Source organism: Erythrolamprus reginae, chromosome 4 (genome assembly GCF_031021105.1).
Source record: "Erythrolamprus reginae isolate rEryReg1 chromosome 4, rEryReg1.hap1, whole genome shotgun sequence".
Lineage (NCBI taxonomy): Eukaryota > Metazoa > Chordata > Lepidosauria > Squamata > Dipsadidae > Erythrolamprus > Erythrolamprus reginae.
In genome coordinates this window covers 59,950,539-59,976,464 of record NC_091953.1, presented here as the reverse complement: position 1 = coordinate 59,976,464, position 25,926 = coordinate 59,950,539, and the positions used below count along the sequence as shown (strand labels likewise).

Below are 25,926 nucleotides of genomic sequence, written 5' to 3'. Positions count from 1 at the left end.
AAGCTCTACTGCATATAGTAATAACCTTTATACATTTAAAGTATCAAATAAGAATCATATAACAACTACAACTCACAGTGTTAATGGATTCTAAATGGACCGAATGTCATAAAAGTCATACAGTCATAAAAGAACTGTAATTTAGATTACATAAAACAAAACTTTCAGTTATTCTATTAATAAATTCCTTTGTCAAGGATGGAATCCTATTGATTCGTCTTCCTGTTGTTTTTCATCTAATTCACAGAAGAAGAAGCTGATATCCATTTCATAAAATCAGTAAAGTAAAGGTAAAGGTTTCCCCTGTCCAGCTGATTCTGATTCTAAGGGGTGTTGCCCATCTTTAAATCCTACCCAAGGGAGTCAACATTCTCCAAATACACTTCCATAGTGATGTGACCAGCAGGACTATAAGCCCAGGTGCATGGAATGTTGTTAGCACTGAAGTGATACCTATTTTTCTACTCACATTGGTAAGCTTTTAAATTGCTCAGCTGTCAGGAGCTCAGGCAAGAATGGGAGCTCTCAAAATGCCAACTTTTTAGTCTGCAGACCCAAAGATAATTGTTTTTCTCTCTTTCTGAGTGGCAGATTCCAAGATTTTACTGAGCAAGAAGGGTCGAGTTACAGCTTCATGAAGCAACACAGAGTTGGACATAACAGAATTTTGGTCTTCTGGCTTCTTCCATTGCAGGGTAGTTGAAGTACACACACATAAGTAAAATAGTGGTGGTGAAGATTAAAAATCCTTCTAAAAAAGATTTCCATGGTGTCTGAATAGAATCACCCATTTTCTTCTACGAAGCAGTCAATGTATTTTTATAATTTATTATAATTTCCTTGAAGGATCTTCATTTAATCACTCAATCTTGTAAAAATTCTTTAAAAGGTGCCTGGAATTTCAGAAGGTAAACTAGCTTCTCTGATTTAACCCACTTGTTGAAAATGTCTAAAAAGCTTTGTTTTGATTCCAGTATGTGCATAGTTGGTTACTGATCTGCTTGTAGATATTAAATCTTAATATTTAACTTAATCTGATATCCTATAATTATGTATAGAATCCAAGCTCTAGCATACTGATAATAAGACCACTGAATTAGGGATCCCAGTTCTCCAATACTTAATTATGAACTACTTTTGCCCTTTGCTCCACAATTTTCATGGACAATGGATTTAAGATCATCTTGGAAAAGAATCTGATGTTTTAGCTTTTCACTCCAATCATCCACAATGTACTGATGATAAGGGTCATTGGAATGCTCTTGTCTCTTTGATTTCACTGTGCTTACTAAAATTGCCACAATAATAAAAGAGAAGATGCCAATCATTACCATAAGATACAAAATTACATAATCTAAATTTTCAGAGTCAACTCGTTCTTTCAAAGCATTTTGTTCCATTGCGGTATTATTACGCCAATTGTTCATATAGTCGATGAAAATCTTCTTGAAAGTCTTTTCCAGAGAATTGGTGAAGTTTTGCAAAGCAGCCATATTTCAGTTAACTAACCTGAAAAACAAAAATGTGTGCCAGTGATCTATGCATGGTAGAATTCATAAGAATTCATAATCATATTTAGAGAGGAATATATGGCATTTGTCCATAAAACACATGTGTCCATGCTTATTGAAAATTTGTGTCCATGCTTTGAATCACAAAAACATAAATTTTCCATTTAAGGAGACAAATAACTTCAAACTTTTCTTAAAAACAATCTTTCATAGCCTTAATCATGCTTTATAATAGCTGATAAGGTTACCTGATTTTGTCATATTCATTAAATAAAGTATATTCTTAAAGTACACACTATTTAAGGGACGTGCATAAGCACACCAGTGTGCCTACGGTCCCTGTCCTACTATCCCTATTGATTTATATCCTGTATTCACTGTATTCATATTCATGTTTATACTTATACCTGTTATCTCATTAACCTGACAAACTAACTAAATTAATTAATTAATGAGCACATTAAGAGATTTTCTGATCACTGAAATACTTGATAGGACCTTGTCTGTACCAGCTATAATGTAAATGTAATGAAGGATCCTTGCTTTACCCATTTGTACCTTTTGAAAACAGTGTAACTAGTTTTTCTACCAGCCAGATGTATGCAAAACCATTCTCTGAGAATGGAAAGTAAAATGACTCTTACAGAAAGTATAATAAAATAATTCACTCTGGTTCTCTATATAGTATATGGCATATTCTGCTGGCAATTTTGTACGTGTCATAGACTGTCACTTAATCCTTGGCAAAGATGAGTTTTTCTATCTGCCCAATTACAAAGCAAAGAGAAATCTACTGATGTTTGTATGTCCTGCAGTTTGCCTTTGAAAATGTTTTCTAATCTAATTGTAATTTAAAAGCCTTAAAGGCTCTTACTGAATATCTTGTTCCCTTCCTCAATCTTCATTTCACTTTGCCATTTATATTTCAGTTGTTGGACCTTATTATGTGTCTGCTTTTAAATAGATGAATGCCAGTAACACATTTCATATATTGGGTTATAAAGTAACTTGTAGTCTCATTCAAATGGAAATCAGTGGAGCTGAAGATCATAAATTTTCAGTGGAAATATATGAATGACATTGTCTTAAGGAATTAGGAATTAGAATCTAACTCATTACATTTTATGCTTAAGCATTTCAAATATTCTGGTTTCATCTCTCAAAACTTTGCTCATTTTTTTTTCTCTATCCTGGCTCAGTATATGAGTTTTCTTGCTTAATTTCAAATCAAAGTTAACAAATTATTTAAGGAAAAATAGTTACTGTTATCAAAGACTTACCTCTTCTGGATTTCTGCATACAAAGATATCAGTAGCAAAGAGCATGTGCTATATTAAAACTGTTGTGATATTCTTGAGGAGAACAGGGAAACCATCAACCAGAAGAATCCATCTTGTTCTATGAATAATTGTTTCATTGTAATCTGTCTCTAAAGTAGATGTATTGGTACATTTAATCTCACTGGGAAGTTAAATATTGGCTTAGTCAACAAGTAACCTTGATGCTTGGCAAGCTACATAAAATTCTTCTGGGTCTGTAAATTATTGGAATATAAAAATTTAAAGTTAAAGTCATATTTTACATTCAGTGGTTTTGTATTACACAATATCTCTATTGAAGTCATAATAGCATGGTTTATAATTGAAATTGTAACTTTCAGTGGGAAGGGAGTAACTTTAAAAATAAAACAGAAGGGTGGTCACATTAATAATCTTTTTCTTTAAAAGAAGTATTTTTTTACACTAAACTATCTAAAGCTCTATTTCTGCAACCCAATTTATTTAGACAAATATGTGAACTCCCATTACTTCATCCAGTAAAGTTACTGAATAGGTTACATGCTTTTAAGAACATAAAAATTTCTGGATAGGACATGCTCATCAAATTCTAATTTGTTTCAAGCAGCTACAAAACTTTAGATCTGTTGGGACAGTTCTGTGATTGCAAATTTCCTGGTACTGATTTACTTCTTACTTTTTCAAGTGGGCTTTACTCAATATAGTGGGGAAAACAAAATGGGGTTTGTCAAGGGTACTCCATTCAAAGGCATTTTGCTTTTCTGTTTTAATACATTTTCTCTGCAAGAAAATTACAGTGGAGGCATGCAATCTTTGGACCTCTCATAAAAGTAAGTGGATGCAACAGTACATTTAGTGACCATTAGAACTTACAATGGCATGGGAAAAGTGTTGTGTTTGGGCTTGGGCCAGCGGTTGCTCCCACAGATGGGAGAGATGCGGCACAAAGTGAGTGCGAAAGCCCGGCTGACAGCCAGGAAGACATGGCAGACAGTCATGAGGATGAGGCCACTGGTTCAGAGGAGTTGGCAGACAGCACGCAGGACCCAGCAGACAGCCCAGGGGATTTAGCATGCAGTCACTCAGACAGTTTATCTTCCTTGGATTCCTCTGCAGACCAATTCATAGACATGCATAGACGAAGAGCTATGCAAAGGAGGGCTCAATTAAAGGACTATTATCAGTGATCAGAGTAGCACCTGGGCTGGGTGTGGTTCTTATACTGAGGGCTGGGTGTGGTTCCCTTAATGAGGGATAAAGGTATAAAAGGGAACAGAGGCACAAGGCAAACTGTGGCTGTTTGTCTGTGTTACTTGGTGGTTCCTGCTCTGAAGTTTCTGTTCCGTGCCTTTGGATTTCAATCCAGCCTTTTCAGGCACGTGGGAGGTGAAACCTCTGGGACTTGCTATTTGCTCTAAGATTCAAAGGACTCCTGAAACATTTCTGCTCCATGCAGGTTGTCTTTGTTTGCTTTTTCCTGTGTTTTGTATTTGGCTGAATTATGCCTTGCACTATCATTGTTTTGGTTAACCCTTTTTTGTTTGTTTAATACAAGTTTGCTGATTAGAACAGCACGTGTGTGTTTGATTTCTTTTCCTTGGACTGTTACTAATCGCCTGAGCCCAGTCAGGCAGAACAAAAAGTTATGACTAATTTTCATACTCAGGACCATTGCAGCATCCTCATGGTCATATGCTCAAAATTCAGATGCTTGGCAACTGACTTATATTTATGACAATTACAATATTTTGACATTGTGTGGTCAACTTTTGCGACCTGACAAGCAAAGTACCAATGAGCGAACCAGATTTACTGTGTTACTATCATAACAACTGCAATGATTCAGGTAAGATCTGTCACAGGGAAGTCATAAAATGGGACAAAACTCACTTGACAAATGTTTCTTAGTAACAGAAATATTGGACTCAATTGTGGTTGTAAATCAAGGACTGCCTGTAGAGAAGGTTGATTGCATAGTCTTAGTAAAAGGTTTAAAGGGTTTGGATGGAGATCTTTCTATACTCCATAATGATCTGGTGAATTTAGCTCAGTTCTAGCTGACTAAAGAAAGGATGGAGGTAGAACTCAACTTATAACCGCAATTGAGCCCAACATTCATGGCATCGGACCAGAATACCATTGGGACTGTCTTCTGCCACACAAATCCCAGCGATCGGTTATGTCCCGTCGACTAAGCAATGCCATCTGGTGGGACCAAGGGGAAGAGCCTTCTCTGTGGTGGCCCCAGCCCTCTGGAATCAACTCCCCTGGGAGATTAGAACTGCCCCCACCCTCCTTGCCTTTCGCAAGCTCCTAAAAAACCACCTATGTTGCCAGGCTTGGGGAAGTTGATATTCTCCTTAGCTATTATGATTTATGTATGGTTTGCTTATTATTATTATTATTATTATTATTATTATTATTATTATTATTATTATTAATTCTGTGGTCAAGTGGGACATTTGTTAATTGAGTTTTACCCCATTTTATTACATATCTTGTGAACTGAAAGTTAAAGATATAACATCAGCTTTTGCAGATATGAGGTTGACCTTGGCTTTTTAAATACTAGAAACCATATCCAGATAATCAAGATTGGGAGGATACCTTCATTTTGTTTAATTGAATGAAGCAAGGGAGTGTTACTCATTTTTATAAAAAGAGTCGTGCAAATTTTCTAGCTTCTTCTTGCAAAAAAATTTAAAATCAGAAGAGATTTGCAAGTAGGGGGAAAAAGAACAATAAAATGAAGCTTATTAAACCTGCCCCAGGAAAGACAGTGGCCTGGCAATTGTTAACAGGCTTTATTGGAAACAGTAACAGCAACTTCAATGAACTAATTAGAACAACAACAACAACAACAAGATGGCCGCGCCTAGTAGCTATTTATATCTGCTGCTGCCAGGCTGAGCCAGCCAATCCAGGCTCTGTATTTTCCTGCCCAAGGATAAAGGGCGAGCTACATTTATCAACTGTCCTCTGGACACAACACAGCTGTCCATAATTGTTACATTAAAAGGTGCAACAATATTATAATAACTTTGTAAAATAAACTACAGCCATCCTGTTGATTTCAGTAACACATGTTTAGATAAAGTCAAAGCTTGGCGGCAGTATTTTGCATATTCTCACTCTCGGTCAGTGATGGTGAAGCTTTTAGACACCAAATGCTCAAACTATGCTCAAACTGAAAGATGTGTTTGTGCACTCAAAAGTTTGCTAACATGTATGTACATGTGCTGACATGTACACGTGCACCAACATGATAATGTGTTTACATGCACAAATGTGTGCATGCACAGACATGCACATCCGCATGTGCTGACATGTACACATGTGCAACAAAGACCCAAAAACACATGAGACCCAAAGACCAGCAAGCCGGTGGGAGGTGGAGCATCCCAACACTGGCAGCATGGCAAGAGGTAAGATCTTTTTCATGAGCTTCTGTTTCATCATTTGCAGGGAAACAGAAACTCACGAAAAAACCACCATGGAGATCTGACCAGGGGCGTGGCACATGTGCCAGCAGAGAAGGCTCTGTGTGCCACCTCTGGAATGTGTGCCATAGGCTTGCCATCATGGCTCTAGGTCACTCTCACTTAGGAGCCACTATTTTCACTAGATATCAGGCACAATTTAATTACTGTATTTTTTGAGTATAAAATGCACCTTTTTCCTCCCTAAAAGAGGCTGAAAATTTGGGTGTGTCTTACACGGCCCTCATCACCTCGAGGTTCGACTACTGTAATGCTCTCTACATGGGGCTACCTTTGAAAAGTGTTCGGAAACTTCAGATCGTGCAGAAGGCAGCTGCGAGAGCAATCATGGGCTTCCCAAAGTATGCCCATGTTACACCAACACTCCGCAGTCTGCATTGGTTGCCGATCAATTTCCGGTCACAATTCAAAGTGTTGGTTATGACCTATAAAGCCCTTCATGGCATTGGACCAGAATATCTCCGGGACCGCCTTCTGCTGCACGAATCCCAGCGACCGGTTAGGTCCCACAGAGTTGGCCTTCTCCGGGTCCCGTCGACTAAGCAATGTCGTTTGGAGGGACCCAGGAGAAGAGCCTTCTCTGTGGCAGCCCCGGCCCTCTGGAAACAGCTCCCCCCAGATATCAGAGTTGCCCCCACCCTCCTTGCCTTTCGCAAGCTCCTTAAAACCCACCTCTGTCGTCAGGCATAGGGGAATTGAAATTTCCCTTCCCCCTAGGCTTATAGAATTTATACATGGTATGCTTGTATGTATGAGTGGTTCTTTAAATTGAGGTTTTTTAGATTGTTTTAATATTAGATTTGTTTACATTGTCTTTTTATATTGTTGTTAGCCGCCCCGAGTCTTCGGAGAGGGGTGGCATACAAATCTAATAAATACAAATACAAATACAAATAAATACTCTGAATGTAGCTTTTTTTGAAACATCACAGTGGGCATTATGTTGTCATAACTTCATTTTTCCATACATACATTATGATGTTACACGCAAACATAAAGAGATGGAATTTACTTACTAAAGACCATGGAAACAGCCTTTAATAATTGTGCGATACAGCCTTCCCCTGATTACATCTCCCTTTTTCTCTAGCCAATATACACAATGATAGGAATAGTTTGGGATGATGTAATCCAAACATTTGGAGGACTTAACCAGGGAAGGGGCCAGTGTTATCAGGAATAATAATTGGCGTCAAGCTCGGTAGAATGAACTGCGTCAACACTTTTAAGATATGAGAGCCTGTTCCTGTTATAGTTCTTGCAATTCTCTATAACCTTGGCTTGGCATGTCCTTATCCTTGACTTTACCTTGACAAGTCTTGACTTTACCAACCTCATATCATTTTTCAACACCATAACCAAATCAGTGGATCAACACAACGCAGTAGACCTCATATACTTGGACTTCAGCAAAGCTTTTGATAAAGTTGACCACAATCTCCTAATCCACAAATTAGAAAAAAATGGGGTAGGTTACAACACATGCAGATGGATAAACAGTTGGCTGTCCAACCATACACAACGAGTTGTCCTCAACGGTTCCAAATCCACATGGAAGAAGGTAGGCAGTGGGATACCACAGGGTTCCGTCCTGGGCCCTGTACTCTTCAATATTTTCATTAATGACCTGGACGTGGGAGTAGAAGGGGAACTAATCAAATTCTCAGACGACACCAAGCTGGCAGGGGTAGCCAACACCCTAGAGGACAGGCTCAAAATACAGAAAGATCTTGACAGATTAACACTATGGGCCCACACTAACAACATGATGTTCAACGTCGACAAGAGCAAAGTCCTTCACCTTAGTAAAAAAAAACCTAGACACACATACAGCCTGGGAGAAACCCCACTTAGCAGCAGTAACTGCGAAAGAGATCTTGGAGTCTTGGTGGATAATCAACTAAACATGAGCCAGCAATGTGCAGCAGCGGCCAAAAAAGCCAACACCATCCTAAGCTACATCAACAGAGGGATACACTCCAAGACCAGGGAAGTATTAATACCACTCTACTACGCCCTGGTCAGACCACATCTGGAGTACTGCATCCAGTTCTGGTCACCACACTTCAAAAGAGACATGGAAACTCTGGAGAAGGTACAGAAAAGAGCAACCAAAATGATTAGGGGACTTGAAATCAAGACTTACGAAGAGAGACTGCGGGAACTGGGCATGGATAGCCTTGAGAAAAGGAGGGCCAGAGGGGACATGATAGCTGTATACAGGTATGTGAGGGGTTGCCACAGAGAGGAGGGAGCCATTCTATTCTCCAGAGCACCAGAGGGTCGAACAAGGAACAACGGCTGGAAGCTGACCAAGGAAAGATTCAACCTAGAAGTAAGGAAGAACTTCCTGACGGTCAGAGCGATCAACCATTGGAACAACCTGCCTGCAGAGGTTGTGAATTCTCCAACTGTGGACACTTTCAAGAGGAGATTGGACTGCCACTTGGCTGGGGTGCTTTAGGATTCCTGCTCAGGCAGGAGGTTGGACTTGATGACCTGCATGGTCCCTTTCAACTCTAACAATAAATAAATAAAATAAATAAAGTCTTAGCAGGGAGAATAGAAGCAAGCTCAAGAGGTCGCCAGAAAATGGGGAAGCTACCAGATTTCTGTGGTGGCAGCAAGAGAAAGTAAAGCAACACATGATGGTTGTCACACTGCCCCTCCCCAGTTTTCTCCACTATCATTGTTTCTGCCAACATTTATTTATTATTTATTTATTATTTATTATTTAGATTTGTATGCCGCCCCTCTCCGCAGACTCGGGGCGGCTCACAACAAAGTGAAACAATTTACAACAAATCAAAATTACAGTTTAAAAATATTTTAAAAAACCCATTTTCTAAGCAAACATACATACAGACATACCATTCATAAATTGTATATGCCCGGGGGAGATGTCTCAGTTCCCCCATGCCTGACGATAAAGGTGGGTCTTAAGGAGCTTACGAAAGGTAAGGAGAGTAGGGGCAGTTCTAATCTCCGGGGGGAGTTGGTTCCAGAGGGTCAGGGCCGCCACAGAGAAGGCTGTTTACAATGGTCTAGATGGCATGTCAGAAGCAAGAATGTTGTTGCAGAATATTGTAGTGCAGATTAAAGTAGCTATGCATTTTTGTGACAATAGGAATATACTGTGTGTGTGTGTGTATTTTCTACCAATAAATCCTAAAATGGTTCAATCGTAATTACGTCTGACCATTCATTGTCCCTCCATAGTAGCATTTTCACAGCTAGATCTGTTTATAATACTGGATCATAAACTGCCCTGAAGTTCACTACAGAAGGCTTATACCCAGTTTCATAGAATAATAACCGTTATTATTCCAGATAAGTTGCAAAAACTTGGTTAAAGTATCTGTACATTTCATACAAATGCAAGTAATATGTCACAACATACATACAATCATGTATTAATTTTTTTATTTTCTACTAAATTTATTGGCCACTTAGTTTACCACATATGGGTATTCACTCTGGGCAGCTTATAATATTTAAAAATGAAATTGTGTAAATAAAATACTACAAAAATATAAATATACAAAATGCAAAATGCTGTAAAGTAGCTAAAGGATGGGAAGGAAAGGAGAAAATGAGCGGTGGTGGGAGGAACAGTTCATGAAGCCGTGATTAGGAATTTTTAAAATCCTTTCCATACTAGATACTTTTAAACTCAAAATGGTTATGGTGGCAATTTAGTTGTTTATTAGACACTGTGCAAAGGGAAGACAAGCAGTTTCAGCTCAAGATATTAAGAGTTAATAGAACATATTGATTCTTAATATCAGAGATTGATTTATTTTATTTTATTTTATTTTTATTATTTATTTTATTTTATATTTTATTTTATTTTATTTTATTATTTTATTTTATTTTATTTTATTTTATTTATTTATTTATTTATTTATTTATTTATTTATTTATTTTATTTTATTTTATTTTATTTTATTTTATTTTATTTTATTTTATTTTATTTTATTTTATTTTTATTTTATTTTATTTTATTTTATTTTTTTATTTTTTTTATTCTATTCTATTCTATTCTATTCTATTCTATTCTATTCTATTCTATTCTATTCTATTCTATTCTATTCTATTCTATTCTATTTTATTTTATTTTATTTTATTTTATTTTATTTTATTTTATTTTATTTTATTATTAGATTTGTATGCCGCCCCTCTCCGCAGAGTCAGGGCAGCTCACAACAATAACAAAAAACAATGTATCGCAAATCTAATATTAAAAAGTCTCTAAAAACCCCTTATTTTAAAAAAACAAGACACACACACAAACATACCATTCATAAATTATATAGGCCAGGGGGAGATGTCTCAGTTCCCCCATGCCTAGCGGCAGAGGTGAGTTTTAAGAAGTTTGCGAAAGGCAAGGAGGGTGGGGGCAATCCTAATCTCTGGGTAGAGCTGGTTCCAGAGGCTCGGGGCTGCCCCAGAGAAGGCTCTTTCCCTGGGTCCCGCCAGACGACATTGTTTAGTCGACAGGAACCAGAGAAGGCCAACTCTGTGGGACCTAACTGGTCGCTGAGATTCGTGCGGCAGAAGGCGGTCCCGGAGATATTCTGGTCTGATGCCATGAAGGGCTTTATAGGTCATCACCAACACTTTGAATTGTGACCGGAAACTGATCGGCAATCAGTGCAGACTGCAGAGTGTTGATGTAACATGGGCATACCTAGGGAAGCCTATGGTTGCTCTCGCAGCTGCATTCTGCACGATCTGAAGTTTCCGAACACTTTTCAAAGGTAGCTCCATGTAGAGAGCGTTACAGTAGTCGAACCTCGAGGTGATGAGGGCATGAGTGACTGTGAGCAGTGACTCCCAGTCCAGATAGGCCCGGTTCAAACCGGTTCGCCTGAACCTATAGCAACCCACTGGTGATATCACGATGACATCATGGAACTGGTTCTGTTGGTGCCAGTCGGTGGGCATCGCCATCTTTAATTTTTTTTTTTTAAAGGGAAATTTTTAAATGTATTTATTTTCTTCTGAGCATGCTCAGTACCTGAGTTTCCGGCACTGCACATGCATTGCTATCTTGTTTTTGGCTTTTTATTTATTTTTATTTTATTTTTTGGCACTCTGCGTGCGCGCACATGACCTACCCACGTGGCATGAGAGGAACGGAACCAACAGTAATGTAAGTTAGAATCCACCCCTGCTCGATATGTATTAAGAGGAAACCTCTGTCAAAACTGTTCTTGTTATAAAATTACTTTGATAACTTTTTTGAAAAACAGAATGCACCCAAGGTTAATGTAAGGGCAGCTAGCCTGCTGGCCCTGCCAACATCATAGTCTGAAGAACAAATAATTTTAATTGATGTCAGGTGAAAGCAGTGAGGAAATTTGGCCCTGCACAGTGGGAGATGCCTTGAGGGAGAGAAGAAGGCTTAGCAGCAGTCTGCCAGTCGCTCCCTTGTGCCTGGAGCTGGCTTGCCTACATATGGCAGAAACCCAACCTGTAACCTTTGACATGTAAAACAAAGGAGTCACGGGGAATAGACTAAAAATCAGAGTCAAGACAATGTGGAGAATCATACTTATTTCTTAGAAAAGAGGTGGCGAACCTTTTTTTCCCTCTGGTGCCGAAAGAGCATAGGCATGCAAAAAAAGCCCAGTAACACACTTTAAAGTCCGCTACAAAAGCATATGCCAAAGAATAAGAGCAGAATGCCTCAACCACCACAGCAAACAAGAGGAAAGCCTCCTTCGCATCAAGTCTAACCGTGCTTTCTATAACTTTGTCAACAACAAACTCAATGACTCCAGACCTATTCCACCACTCGTAGGAGCCCACTGCAACAATATCGCCAAAAAAGCCTCTAGAGTTGTTAACCTGATCCTACGCAGCTTCTGCTCAGGCAATCTCACTCTACTCACAAGAGCCTACAAAACTTTTGCCAGACCCATCTTAGACTACTGCTCATCAGTCTGGAACCCATACCACATCTCAGACACCAACACCCTTAAAAATGTCCAAAGATATTTCACCAGAAGAGCCCTTCACTCCTCCACTCGAAACAGAATATCCTACGAAAATAGACTTACAATCCTAGGCCTAGAAAGCCTAGAACTACGGAATCTAAAACATGATTTGAGTATTGCCCACAAGATCATATGCTGCAATGTCCTACCAGTCAATGACTACTTCAGCTTCAACCGCAACAACACAAGAGCACGCAACAAATTCAAACTCAATACGAACCGCTCCAAACTTGACTGTAAAAAATATGATTTCAACAATAGAGTTATCAAAGCATGGAACTCATTACCGGACTCAATTGTGTCAACCCCTAACCCCCAACACTTCTCCCTCAGACTCTCCACGATTGACCTCTCCAGATTCCTAAGAGGCCAGTAAGGGGCGTACATAAGTGCAGTGGTGTGCCTTTCGTCCCCTGTCCAATTGTCTTTCCTTTCTTTCACCTATCTTATATATTCTCTTCCTGTCATATTTCCTCTCCTCTAAGCCCACTTTCACCCTTTTTATATTATCAGATGTCTATTTTCTTCCTATGTACTTGTGTATTGGACAAATAAATAAATAAATAAATAAATAAATAAATAAATAAATAAATAAATATTGTTCATGTGTGAGTGCCCCCACCCATAATTCAATGCCTGGGGACGGCGAAAACAGCTCCCCTCCCCGCGAAGACCCCTGGAGGCTGTAAATCACCTGTTTTCCAGCTTCTGATGGGCCCAGTAGGCTCGTGTTTCACCCTCCTCAGGCTCCAAAGGCTTCCTGGAGCCGAGGGAGGGTAAAAATGTCCTCCCCCATCTCTCTAGAACAGTGGTTTTCAACCTGGGGATTGGGACCCCTTTGGGGGTCGAATGATCGTTTCACAGGGGTCGCCTAAGACCATGGGAAAAGAAAAATTCCCCATGGTATTAGGAACTAATGCTTCTATTCTGGTGCCTTGGGACCAGGGGTTGGCTACTGCCTGGACCGGGGGGTGGGGGTGGCGGAACGCAGTGGGGTAAAAAAAAAGGAGCTCCACCACAGAGCACCCAATTTGCACTGAAAGATGTTGAAAGAAAATGCATAAGTCAAGCCCACAGTGTGGTTATAAAAATTTTGGTAGCCCTTCACTGCTTGGAGCATATTTTTTCAATCTGACCAATCAAGTGTTTACAATGGGGGTGTCCCTCTGACCTTCCTGCCAATCAGCTTAAAGCTCTGTTGGGAGAATTGGCGCTATACTTATGGCTGGGGGTCATCACAACATGAGGAACTGTATTAAGAGGTTGCGGCATTAGAAAGGTTGAGAACCACTGCTCTAGAAGCTCTCTGGGAGCCAAGAATGCCCTTCCAGAGCCTCTGTGTGAGTCAAAAATCAGCTGGCCAGCACACACGTGCACATTGGAGCCGAGCTAAGGCAACAGCTCACATGCCAGCAGATATGGCTCTGTGTGCCACCTGTGGCACCCGTGGCATAGGTTTGCCATCACTGTCCTAGAATATGAATATACAGTATACAACAAAGGCGGTTCAAGAAGTTATAAATTTTAAAATAAATATATTACTTTTGCACTATAAACTAGAAAACTCCAGAGAAAAATTCCTATACTAATGGCTGAGCTTGGAGAAATGTGAAATAGTAGTGCTGGACTTTAGCATATTCAAGCTGTCTTGCCTTTTCCACCAAAAACCTCCCATAGCTCTGAACATCCCCATCTCTGTTTAGATAAAGGCACTGCAGAGAGTTTGCAAAGAAGCTAAATCCTTGGTATTTCTTATGCTTAGTTTCTAGCACATTGGTCTATTTTTGCATTTCCTCCCCTGATAGGTTGCCCATATGTACAGGTACTCCTCCACTTACAACCACACTTTATGTTGTGAATTGAGACATTTGTTAAGTGAGTTTTGCCCCAATGTACAACCTTTCTTGTCACAGTTGTTAAGTGAAGCATTGTGACCGGTAAGTTAGTGATATGGTTGTTAATTGAACCTGGCTTTCTCACTGACTTTGCTTGTGTCAGAAGGTCACAAAATGTGATCACATGGTCTTGAGACACAGCAACAGTCATAATTATTGTTGTGTTTGGGCCTGGGCCAGCCGTTGCTCCCACAGATGGGAGAGACGCAGCACAAAGTGAATGCGAAAGCCTGGCTGACAGCCAGGAAGATGTGGCAGACAGCCAGGAAGACGTGGCAGACAGCCAGGAGGACGAGGCCACTGGGACGCAGGATTCAGCAGACAGCCCAGGGGATTTGGCCTGCAGTCCCTCAGACAGTCTTTCGTCCCTGGGTTCTTCTGCAGATCAATATATTGATCTGCGTAGCCGAAGAGCTATGCAAAGAAGGGATCGCTTTAAGGAGTATTACAAGTCATCATAGTAGCACCTGGGCTGGGTGTGGTTCTTATACTGAGGGCTGGGTATGGTTTCCTTAATGAGGGCTAAAGGGATAAAAGGGAACAAAGGCCAAGGCAAACTGTGGCTGTTTATCTGTGTTATTTTGTGGTTCCTGCTCTGAAGTTTCTGTCCGTGCCGTTGGAGTTTTCAACCCAGCTTTTTCAGACAAGTGGGAGGTGAAAACTGTGGGACTTGCTGTTTGCTCCAAAGATTCAAAAGGACTCATGAAACGTCTTTGCTCATTCCAGGTTGTCTTTGTTTGTTTTTTCCTGAGTTTTTGTATGCGGCTGAAGTAAGCCTTGCATTGTTTTTGCACACTACGAACTGTTTTGAGTAACCCTTTTTTGTTTATTTAATACAAGTTTGTTGATTAGCAGAGCACGTGTGTGTTTGATTTCTTTTCCTTGTACTGTTACGCATTGCCTGAGCCAGTCAGGCAGAACAATTATGAACCAGTTTGCCAAGCATCTGAACTTTGATCACAAGATATAGGGTTGCTACAAAGATCATAACTGTGGAAAAATGGCCGTAAGTCACATTTTTATAGTGCTGTTGTAACTTTGAATTGTCACTAAATGAACTGTTGTAAATTGAGGACTACCTGTATAAACACGTGTTTGAGAGTCTTCCGTGAGGCCAGAGTTTTGGTCCCTATCTCAATTACCAAAAAGAAAAGCACTGCTCTTTAGCAGCTGGGGTTAATCCAACCTGAGTATTCTACTTGAACAGAAATATATGATACAAAATACAGCCAGCCTTCTGAAACAGTTTCTTCATATTTACCGGCTCCTTATTTCTTTTGACAAATCTGTTTGTCCAAATTTATTTCTTTACAGGTAAGCATAATTTGTGAAGATTGTGAAAAAATGGTAATTATCACTTCCAAAATGACCACAGTGTGTCCTCAGAGTGCTATAGTGTATTGTTGAACATTCCATTGAAATTATTTCCCTAATCAAGGACTAGAGATGAGGCAGAAATTTGTGTGGTTCATAATTTAATATGGATCATCCAACTTGCATTTTTTTAAAATTAATAAAACTTATTGGAACAGGTCTCCTTCTGTTTTTGAACTTTTCTGAAATTGAAATGCAATACTCCAGTGAATATACTTTATAAAAACTGAATAGACAAAAACATGTGCGGTGGTACCTCTACTTAAGAACTTAATTTGTTCCGTGACCTGGTTCTTAAGTGGAAAAGTTTCTAAGTAGAAGTAATTTTTCTCATAGGAATCAATGTAAAAGCAAATAATGTGTGCAAACCCATTAGGAAAGAAATAAAAGTTCGGAATTTGGGTGGGAGGAGGAGGAAGAAGAGGAGGAAGACAGTCGCTGCCCAGAGCGAAGGGAGCCTTTCTTTTCTCTGGGAGCTGGCAGAAGTTTATTCCCCCTCCAAGCACCCAGAGAAAGGAAAATGCTTTGTTTGTTCTGGACTGCCAACGCCTCCTTAAGCACCACCGAAAGGATCCTCTGGCAGCCCAGAAAAGCCCAAGATCGTTGAGATTAAAGGGGGAATGGCAGGAAACTTGCTGGGCCTTCGTGCCGCTCTCAAATTTCCTGGGAAAGTTTTCCAGGCTTGGGTTCTTAAGAAGAGGCAAAAACAATTTCTTATCGAGAAAAGTAGAGGTGTTCTTAAGTAGAGGCACCATTATATATATTAAAACAAATATACACAAATAGGCACATATATTAGGGGGGAAATGTACTGCATCAATTTTTAGATGGTTATGCTAAGAAAAATCACAATGAGAATCAGTCTAGATCAGTGATGGCGAACCTTTATTTCCTCGGGTGCCGAAATAGTGTGCACCTGAGCTATCGTGCATGCGTGAGTGCCCACACCCTTATTTCAATGCCTGGGGAGGGCAAAAACAGCTTCCCCCACCCCCTGGAAGCCCTCTGGAGGCCAGAAACGGCCTGTTTCCCAAATTCTGGTGGACCCAGTAGGCTTGTGTTTTGCCTTCCCAGGCTCCAAAGGCTTCCCTGGAGCTCGGGGAGGATAAAAATGCCCTCCCTCATCCCTCAGAGGCTCACTGGAAGCCACAAACGCCCTCCCAGAGCCTCTGTGTGAGCCATAAATTAGTTGGCTGGCACACACATGTACATTGGAGCTGAGTTAGCATAACAGTTTGCGTGCCAGCAGATATGGCTCCTGTGGTACCCATGCCAAAGGTTCACCATCACTGGTCTAGATTTTTAATATTTAAAATTTGTATTTGGCTATTCCTAAATTTTATTCATAGTATATTATTATAACTTCTAATTAATGTAATTTATAGTTGCTATCAAGTTCCAAGCAACTGTGATTATTGATCAGTTTATCAACTATATTTTATTATTTATTTATTAATCACATTTATATAGGCAGGCATCTCACTAAAGGAAATTTTATTAATCCACATATTCAGTTATTTTATATGCTGACTTTCACCTAGAACAGTGATGGCGAACCTTTTTTTCCTCAGGTGCTAAAAGTGCGTGCACACACACTATCACGCCGGTGCGAGTGCCCACACCCATAATTCAATGCCTGGGGAGGGCGAAAATTGCCTCCCCTGCCTCCCTCCAGAGGCCCTCTGGAGGCCAGAAACAGCCCTTTCCCCAACTTTTAGGGGGCTTGGTAGGCCTGTTTTTCACCCTTCCCAGGTTCCATTGGTTTCCCTGAAGCCTGAGGAGGACAAAAACGCCCTCCCCCATCCCCCCAAGAAGCCCTCTGGAAGACGAAAATGCCCTCACAAACCTCTGTGCAAGCCAAAAATCATCTGGTTGCTACGCACATGTGTGCTGGAGCTGAGCTAGGGCAATGACTCACATGCCAGCAGATATGGATCTGCGTGCCACCAGTGGCACCCATGCCATAGGTTTGCAATCACTGACCTAGGAGCTCAAAGTGGCAATTACAGCTTGCTGGAGATCAGTCGTAGACAGCTGAGCATGTTTGCACAGATAAAGCCTAAAACGTTTAGTCTTATTTATACCAACTCCAATTAAGTAATCACAACTAGCAGGACTAAGGAAGATCTCCACATCTTTGTGAATGAATAAGGAAATAAGAAAACTAACTCTTTAATTCCTTCTCTCCCTTCCCTCAAATGACAATTGATTTGTATCTCATACATCTCAGCCAGATTATTAGAATGAAAAAGAGATTCTTTAAACTCCTCTTTACAATGTCGAAATCAGTAGAAGTCTTTGGAATAAGCCCCTTAACCTATAAATCTCAGTAGAAACATCAAACGTGAGAGTGAAAGGAACAACAACCACCTAACTCCTGAACTCATATGCTTCTGGGGAAAAACAACACCTTAAACTGCCTTAGAGTGTAAGATATTTTAGTGTATAATTAAGCAGCATGCGATGTTGCCAACTAGCTAAACATTCAGAAAGCTCATACTGTTGCACTACGAAAGCAAAAGTCTTACTTATCTTGGCTTGCCTTGAGCTTACTTCTTGGGTGTCTTTGAGAGTAAAGCAGTAGCTAGGCATTGCTTGTAAGCAGCTCAAATTCTGAATCGTAATGCTGCAAAACTGCTGTAAAACAGCATCAGCACAAAACATTCTGTCCATGAAGTTTTTGAAATGAAACAAGAATGTTCTCTCTTTGGGTCTTTCCATATTATGGAATTGAAGTTTTATTATCTATTAAGTTTTATTATCCATTGGGCGTAGACTACATGAGCCGGTCAATACTGTATTTCAAAATCCAAGGGGGGGGAAAAACCTCTTAACGCCTTTGGCAGCACTGGAGAGTGGAAGTGACTTGGTTTCTTCCCTACTTAGAGTTAGTGTGCTCCAGCCTAGCTAACTAGACGAATCCTCATGGCGCAGGCGGCGCGTTTCCCCCTCAGTGCACTGTCCTTTTCCTGAATGGAGTCTCCCTGGAGTTAGAGGCTCTGCCTTTTGTTCCTGGTAGGATTAGGGCTCTCTGTCATTCTCCTAGGGCATTACTACATGGCAGATTCACACACACCCAGCTTAACCCCCCCCACACACACACACTTTTCAAAGCGAGACTAAGCAAGCCACCAGCAAATTACCATGGTTTGTGCTCCCCCTGTGTGTTCACAAGGCAACGCATTTGTGACAGTAGCAGAAACAATGGGTGGGGGATCCTGCGGATGCCGCAAAGTCCCTGTGGGGAACAGGGTCTTCAGAGGGACTTAGGGCAACCCAGATGCGTGGGGTCACTCACGAATTCGAATCCTAGAAAGAAAACTTGGACACATTTCTCTCCGGGTGAAATGACACAGTTTTGGGCCGAGCACTTCCTTTTATTGGGGGGAATATGCAAACTGGGTAAGGTTATACGTATATGTCAAGTGGTATACAAACATCCAATAACATGACTCTGAGATATGACACAACTTCCGAGTCCTTCCTATCTACATATGGCACGTAACTAGCTTCTACTGAACAAATGTCTCTTATGGCCAATTTCCTGGGACCTTTGTTGTGAATATGGTTATCTCTTGTTTACCACAAAGCAAGGTCTTTTATTGCTGATTTCATCCAGTGTGCCCCAGGAAATGTAAACATGCACCCTTTTATCACACAGTTCTCATCCTGCTGGCACATTCTTGTTATTCGAGGGGGGGCTGCCATGAACCGCTTTATGACCAGTCACTTCCTCAAGCAGAGTTCACCAGAAATGCAGACTCACTTTGTGACCTACGTGCAGTCCTGTTCCTGGCTAATGGAATAAAAGTGTATAAGATAGTTATGTTAGAAGTCCAGATATTAAATCCTATCCTAACATGATATGGCAGCCACAGCCAAACTGCGGTTCCGCCACCCTACTTCATAGAGGAGGCCGGGGGGGGGGGGGGGAGAGAGAGAAAGGAAAGCAGAGCAAAAGAAAAGAAAACCTGGCTCCAATTCCCTTGCGAGCATCAGAGCCTGCAAACTCAAAAGCGCTTGTTTTGGCCACTGCTTGCAGCAGGAGCAGCAGCCGCCACGAGAGAAGCAAGGCAAGCAGTGCGAGCAAGTAGCAGCAGTCAGACCTGCTATCCTGTAAGAGCCCAGGTGCATTCCATGGGGGACGATGCCCAGTTTTTGACATGCAAATCTTTGTTCAACTTGCTCATGGGTCACCTGTAATGGTTTGTAAGAGGAAAATGGTTTATGAGAAGAGGCAAACAAATCTTGAACACCCAATAAGTATCTAGGAAACTGCATTGCCTTGCGATTTTGCTGAGGCTCCCCTCTCTGGGAATCCCTTCATTTTTGCCGGCGCTGCTTTGAATCCCAGTGAAGGAAGCCTCAGGGAAATCGCAGCATCACAAAAACATGGAAGTCTGGAGGTGGGATTTCCCAGTGAGGAGAGCCTTAGGGGAATCCCAGCAGCACAAAAACGGGTGCTTCGCTGGTAACGGAAGTCCGGAGGTGGGGTTTCCCAGTGAGCAGAGCCTCAGGGAAATTGCAGCATCGCAAAAACACGGAAGTCCAGAGGTGGGTTTTCACAGGAAGGGGAGCCTCAAGGGAATCCTAGCAGCACAAGAACAGGCGCTTTGTCTGGCAACATAAACCCGGAGGCGGGGATTCCCAGTGGCATAAGGCAAAAGGGGTGAGTTTTGGGCTTGCACACATTATTTGCTTTTCCATTGATTCCTATGGGAAACATTGTTTCATCTTACGAACCTTTCACCTTACGAACCTCATCCCGGAACCAATTAAGACAAAGTATCACTGTATTCTGATTTTTTTTACCAATGTGTATGGCAGAGCTTCTGTCGTCAGGCATGGGGGAATTGACATGTTCCCTCCCCCTAGGCTTATAAAATTTATGCATGGTACGCTAGTATGTATGATTGGTTTTAATTTGTGGTGTTTTTAAATTAACTTAAATATTAGATTTGTTTTACATTGTATTGTTATTGCTGTGAGCCGTCCCGAGTCTGCGGAGAGGGGCGGCATACAAATCTGATTAAACTTAAACTTAAACAATGGTTACATCAAGACAGACTCTAGAGTTTTCAAATGTTAAAGAAGCATCAGTATGATAAGCATAGGGATGGAACGCCAACCCTTCCTGGACCATTAACCATGGAATGACTTGTTCATTCCACTCCAGCCCAATGGTGGAACTCAGACTTTGTCTGCTAACAATGCAGAAGAACTTACTGAGGTTGCCTCCTTGGTCTGAACAACAGAAGACAGGTGCCATGGACACCAGTGCAGGATCGAGGCCCCGCTTGGGCTGGCTAATCCGAGCAGTTGTCATCTTCCTGTCATTGTTGGGGACATGCAACATGAAAACACGTAAGGGGAAAGCCTGGGAAGGGTTGTATGTGGGACTTCTCCATGACTTCTACCACCAGGGCTCGCCATAAGGGTTTCTCACAATCACGTCTCTGTATCTGGAGATGGTCTGGTCTTGCCAAAGAACTTGTTGTGATTTCTTGTTTTTTAAAGAAATTTTTATTGAATTTTATACATTTAAGAAATCACAAAGATTAGAAAAAATAAATATTATCTGCTGATACACATACTGACTGCAATTAGAATGGCAATAGCCCAATGCTGTAAAAACCTAACCCTCCGGAAGACTCATTAATACTAAAGAAAATTCTTGACTATGCAGAACTAGATACCTTAACATTAAAATTAAAAAACGAAGAAGACTCCGATTAATATAAAACATGGAACATATTTTATGATTGGTTTAAGAGGAGAAATAGAAGTTCAAATTGAATTACGATAATAACGATGCTTTAAGATATGTATTTATTGACAGAAAGATGAAATATGATGCAATTACAATGATATTTTGTGAAAACAAATCTTTATGTAACTAAATTAATTAATAAAAAAGGGTACGGAAGGTGGTTTAAAAATAATAATAATAATAGAGAAGACATTGATAACCAAAAAGAACAAAAGTGAATGCCAATGACTTCTATTCACCAGAAAATAATTTGATATGCAACAAGACTGTAACTCTCCTACTCTCAAGAGGAAATTGATGATATTTTTATGTTATTTGTAATTTTGTAATTGTCCGGGTGTTTTTTGTTTGTTTAGAAGTGTATGTATGTTTTTCTATTTTCTTTTTTGTGTATTGCAAATATTGCAAATATGTCAATGTATATATTTTCTTGATTATGCTTTTTAAAACAAATTAATGAAAATTACTTTAAAAAAAGAAAAGAAAGCACAAACACAACATATAAACAGACATTGACACAAATACAAATGCAAATATTTTTCATGTAAGTTAGCACCCAACTTTTAATTCTTATCCGTATACTATATAATTATATATCTGTATACATGTTCTTACATCATACACAGCTTCATTGTGGATTAGTTTTCCTTTTTCTTATTCATTTGTACCACAGTGTCCAGATATCATAATAGTCTGAATCTTTTTTATCATTTAATACCATGGTTAGCCGAACCATTTCTGCACAGTCATATACTTTCTTGATTATTTCTCTGCTTTCTGGTATTCTGGGATCATTCCATTTTTGTGCATACATAATTCTTGTCGCCATCACAATATGTAACAACAGATATTTTATACTTTTTGGGTAAGTTTTCCTTATAATTCCTAGGGGAAAATAGCTCCAGGGTGAGTTCGATATTGGTTCCTGTTATTTCCTGTAGCCAACTACGAAGATTTCTCCAATATTTCCTTGTTTCGGGACACGTCCACCATGCATGAAAAAATGTGCCCTGCTCTTTTTTACATTACATTACATTTTTACATGCAATTTGGATATATTTTAGCCAATCTATTCGGGACTAGATGCCACCGATAAAACATTTTATACTGATTTTCTTTATAAGCTGTTGACTTAGTTAATTTTATATTTCTTTTCCAAATTTGCTCTCAGTCCGCCAGGGTTATATTATGACCAACATTTTTTGCCCAGTTGAAATTTCTTTTTTACTGACGGGTTGAATTGTGACAGCACCCTGTTGTACATTGACAGCACTTGCCCTAAAATTGTGAACTTTAGAGCTTATCTAGGAATAAGCCCACAAAAACAGCAGGTCATCCTTTCTGGCGAGGCTGGATTAAGGGTCCAGATAAAAGACAGCTTGGTTGAGCTTGTCAAGGAGCACTGGAATCTATCAGGGAATTTATAATATACTTGACAATTACCCACAAAGGAGGAATGGCTGAGGAAGACGATGGAATTTGCAGAGATGGCTAAATTAACTTCTTTGATTAGAAAAAAAGGCAATATCTACACTTATGGCTGATTAGAAAGCCCTTATAGAGTTTTTAGAATAGAACAGAGCTGGAAGAGACCTTGGAGGTCTTCTAGTCCCTGTTTCACATAAAACAGAAAAATATACTTATGATTTGTGGTTATGATATTTAGAATGCAATTACATAATAGAACGCGGTATACAGAGACAAAGCATTTTGAAATTCCCTGATATTTCCCTGACATTTCCCTGTAACGTGTGATCTAGGTAAGGCGCAGTGGTAGATGATGTCATAACAAACGGCTAAGCCGTGGAGAAATATTGGGAGCTGAGGGAGCAAGTTGCTGCCACAGTTATGCTCATTTTTGCTTGACTCTTTATTATTTATTTATTTATTTATTTATTTATTTATTTATTTATTTATTTATTATTTGGATTTGTATGCCGCCCCTCTCCGAAGACTCGGGGCGGCTCACAGCAAGTAGTACAAATCATAAATAATCCAATCAGTTAAAATATTTAAAGCTTTAAAAAACCCCATATACTAACTAACAGACACACACATAAGCATACCATGTATAAATTAAACATGCCCAGGGGGAGATGTTTCAATTCCCCCATGCCTGACGGCAAAGGTGGGCCCTGAGGAGTTTACGGAAGGCAGGAAGAGTAGGGGCAGTTCTAATCTCCGGGGGGAGTTGGTTCCAGAGAGCCGGTGCCGCCACAGAGAAGGCTCTTCCCCTGGGGCCCGCCAACCGACATTGTTTAGTTGACGGGACCCGGAGAAGGCCCACTCTGTGGGACCTAATCGGTCGCTGGGATTCGTGCGGCAGGAGGCGGTCTCGGAGATATTCTGGTCCGATGTCATGAAGGGCTTTAAAGGTCATAACCAACACTTTGAATTGTGACCGGAAATTGATCGGCAGCCAATGCAGACTGCGGAGTGATGGTGAAACATGGGCATACCTAGGTAAGCCCATGACTGCTCTCGCAGCTGCGTTCTGCACGATCTGAAGTTTACGAACACTTTTCAAAGGTAGCCCCATGTAGAGAGCATTACAGTAGTCGAACCTCGAGGTGATGAGGGCATGAGTGACTGTGAGCAATGAGTCCCGGTCCACATAGGGCCGCAACTGGTGCACCAGGCGAACCTGGGCAAACACCCCCCTCGCCACAGCTGAGAGATGGTTTTCTAATGTGAGCTGTGGATCGAGGAGGACACCCAAGTTGCGGACCCTCTCTGAGGGGGTCAATAATTCCCCCCCCCCAGGGTAATGGACGGACAGATGGGATTGTCCTTGGGAGGCAAAACTCTGCCAGGCAACGCAATATGTTTTTTTAAAACATGATTTTTTCCTGACTTGTAAACATTTTAATACAGTTTATTTTCCCCCTCTGATTTATTCCAGGTTTTTTTCACAAATTCTCTGATAATTCCCTGATATTTCCTGAACCGCCGATTTCCCTGATAATTCCCTGATTTCCCTGTTTTCCAGGTTTGCTGGTCACCCTGTAAAATTAAGTCAGCTTGTTATTGTAAGAATGAGATTTTTTTTTGTCTGACTTCATCAAGTTGTTCTGTTTGATCTTTCCCTGGACTAGCTGTTTTATATTGCACTGGTGAGGCAATAGTTGGATTAGTATGTTTCCAGTTCTGGACTCATACAAAAAAAGATGCTGAGAGCCTAAAAAGAGTGCCCAAAAGACCAACAAAGATTATAAGGGCTATAGAGGAGGCTAAACCATATGATGAACAGCTAAGGAAACTAGATAGGTTCAGCTTAACCAGGATAAGGTTTAGGGGTGACATGATAACATCTTCCAGAACTTGAGGGTCTGTCATAGAGACCTAGGAACCTTTGAGTCCATAAGATTCCATGATTCTATGAATCTTTTAGTCTATGAATCTGTGTAAGATTCTAGGATGATTCTATGACTTAATCAGTTGCAAATCCCCAAATTAGAATCCCTTAGTATGGTGTGGCGACAACTATCAAGGTAGCAAGGTTAGTAGTCCATCAGTGACTTTAAAAATGAATATTTATGTTCAGTCTAGTCTTGCTAGCTGTGACTGATTGTGAATAGTACTGCAGACATCAGAAGAAGGTGAAGTTGTTAAAAGCAGTTGTGTGTCTATCAGTGTTCCCTCTAATTTCTTTGGGGGGTGGGCGGAAAAGAATAGTGTCTGAGTGGCAGTCCCTTCGGAACTGGGCGGCACAGAAATAATAAATAAATAAATAGATAGATAGATAGATAGATAGATAGATAGATAGATAGATAGATAGATAGATAGATAAATAAATAAACAAACAAACAAATAAATAAATAAATAAACAAACAAAAAACCCACCCTGTTTTGCCTCAGAGAATTTCAAAATAAAATACTGTACTGTGTGTCTATAACAATGAGCTCATAATAGGGCAACTCTATCAATATCAAAATGCCACTTAAATAGTTGAGCTAGTTTCAAACTAGATTTTGATTTTCTTTCTCTCTTCCTTACTCCCATTCTTTTTCTTTCTCTTTTCCTTCCTTTCTTTTTTCTATCTGTTTCTCTCTCTTCCTCTCTTCCTCTCTCTCTCCTTCCCTCTCACTCTTTCCCTCTCGGCTTCTGGGCAGGTTTGGAAAACTCTGAGTTGATGATGATTTTTAAGTGAGCGATTGCTCACTGCTCAGCTTAGAGGGAACTATGGTGTCTATTTACAATCCCTCTGACCAAGTATTGATTTGCATCAAACTTATAATGTAGATTAAATATTCGGGATTTGAAGAAAAGGAATGGCAAGGTTTAAATAGAAAGTTTAGTGGCTATACCTTGGAGTCCTAGTGATCTTGGAGTCTTGGGCAACCATTTAAATATGAGTCAGCCATGTGCAGCAGCTGTCAAAAAAGCCAACACAAATTCTAGGCTGCATTAACCGAGGGATAGAATCAAGATCCCGTAAAGTGTTAATACACCTGGCAAGGCCACACTTGGAATACTGCATTCAGTTTTGGTCACCACAATGCAAAAGGATATTGAGACTCTAGAAAAAGTGCAGAGAAGAGCAACAAAGAGGATTAGGGGACTGGAAGTTAAAAC

At 40.3% G+C, this 25,926-nt stretch overlaps 1 protein-coding gene across 1 annotated transcript in view; it reads right to left on the bottom strand.

Annotated features, from left to right (window-relative positions):
• The window catches only part of KCNE2 (potassium voltage-gated channel subfamily E regulatory subunit 2), a 61,722-nt gene continuing 35,796 nt past the window's right edge, over positions 1-25,926 (bottom strand). Inside the window, exons 2-3 of the mRNA XM_070751773.1 lie at positions 2,792-2,909; positions 1-1,509 (exon numbers count right to left, since the gene is read on the bottom strand). Of these exons, the coding sequence (XP_070607874.1) occupies positions 1,125-1,493 (369 nt within the window). The 5' untranslated portion in view covers positions 1,494-1,509; positions 2,792-2,909 and the 3' untranslated portion in view covers positions 1-1,124. The remainder of the gene's footprint in view (positions 1,510-2,791; positions 2,910-25,926) is intronic.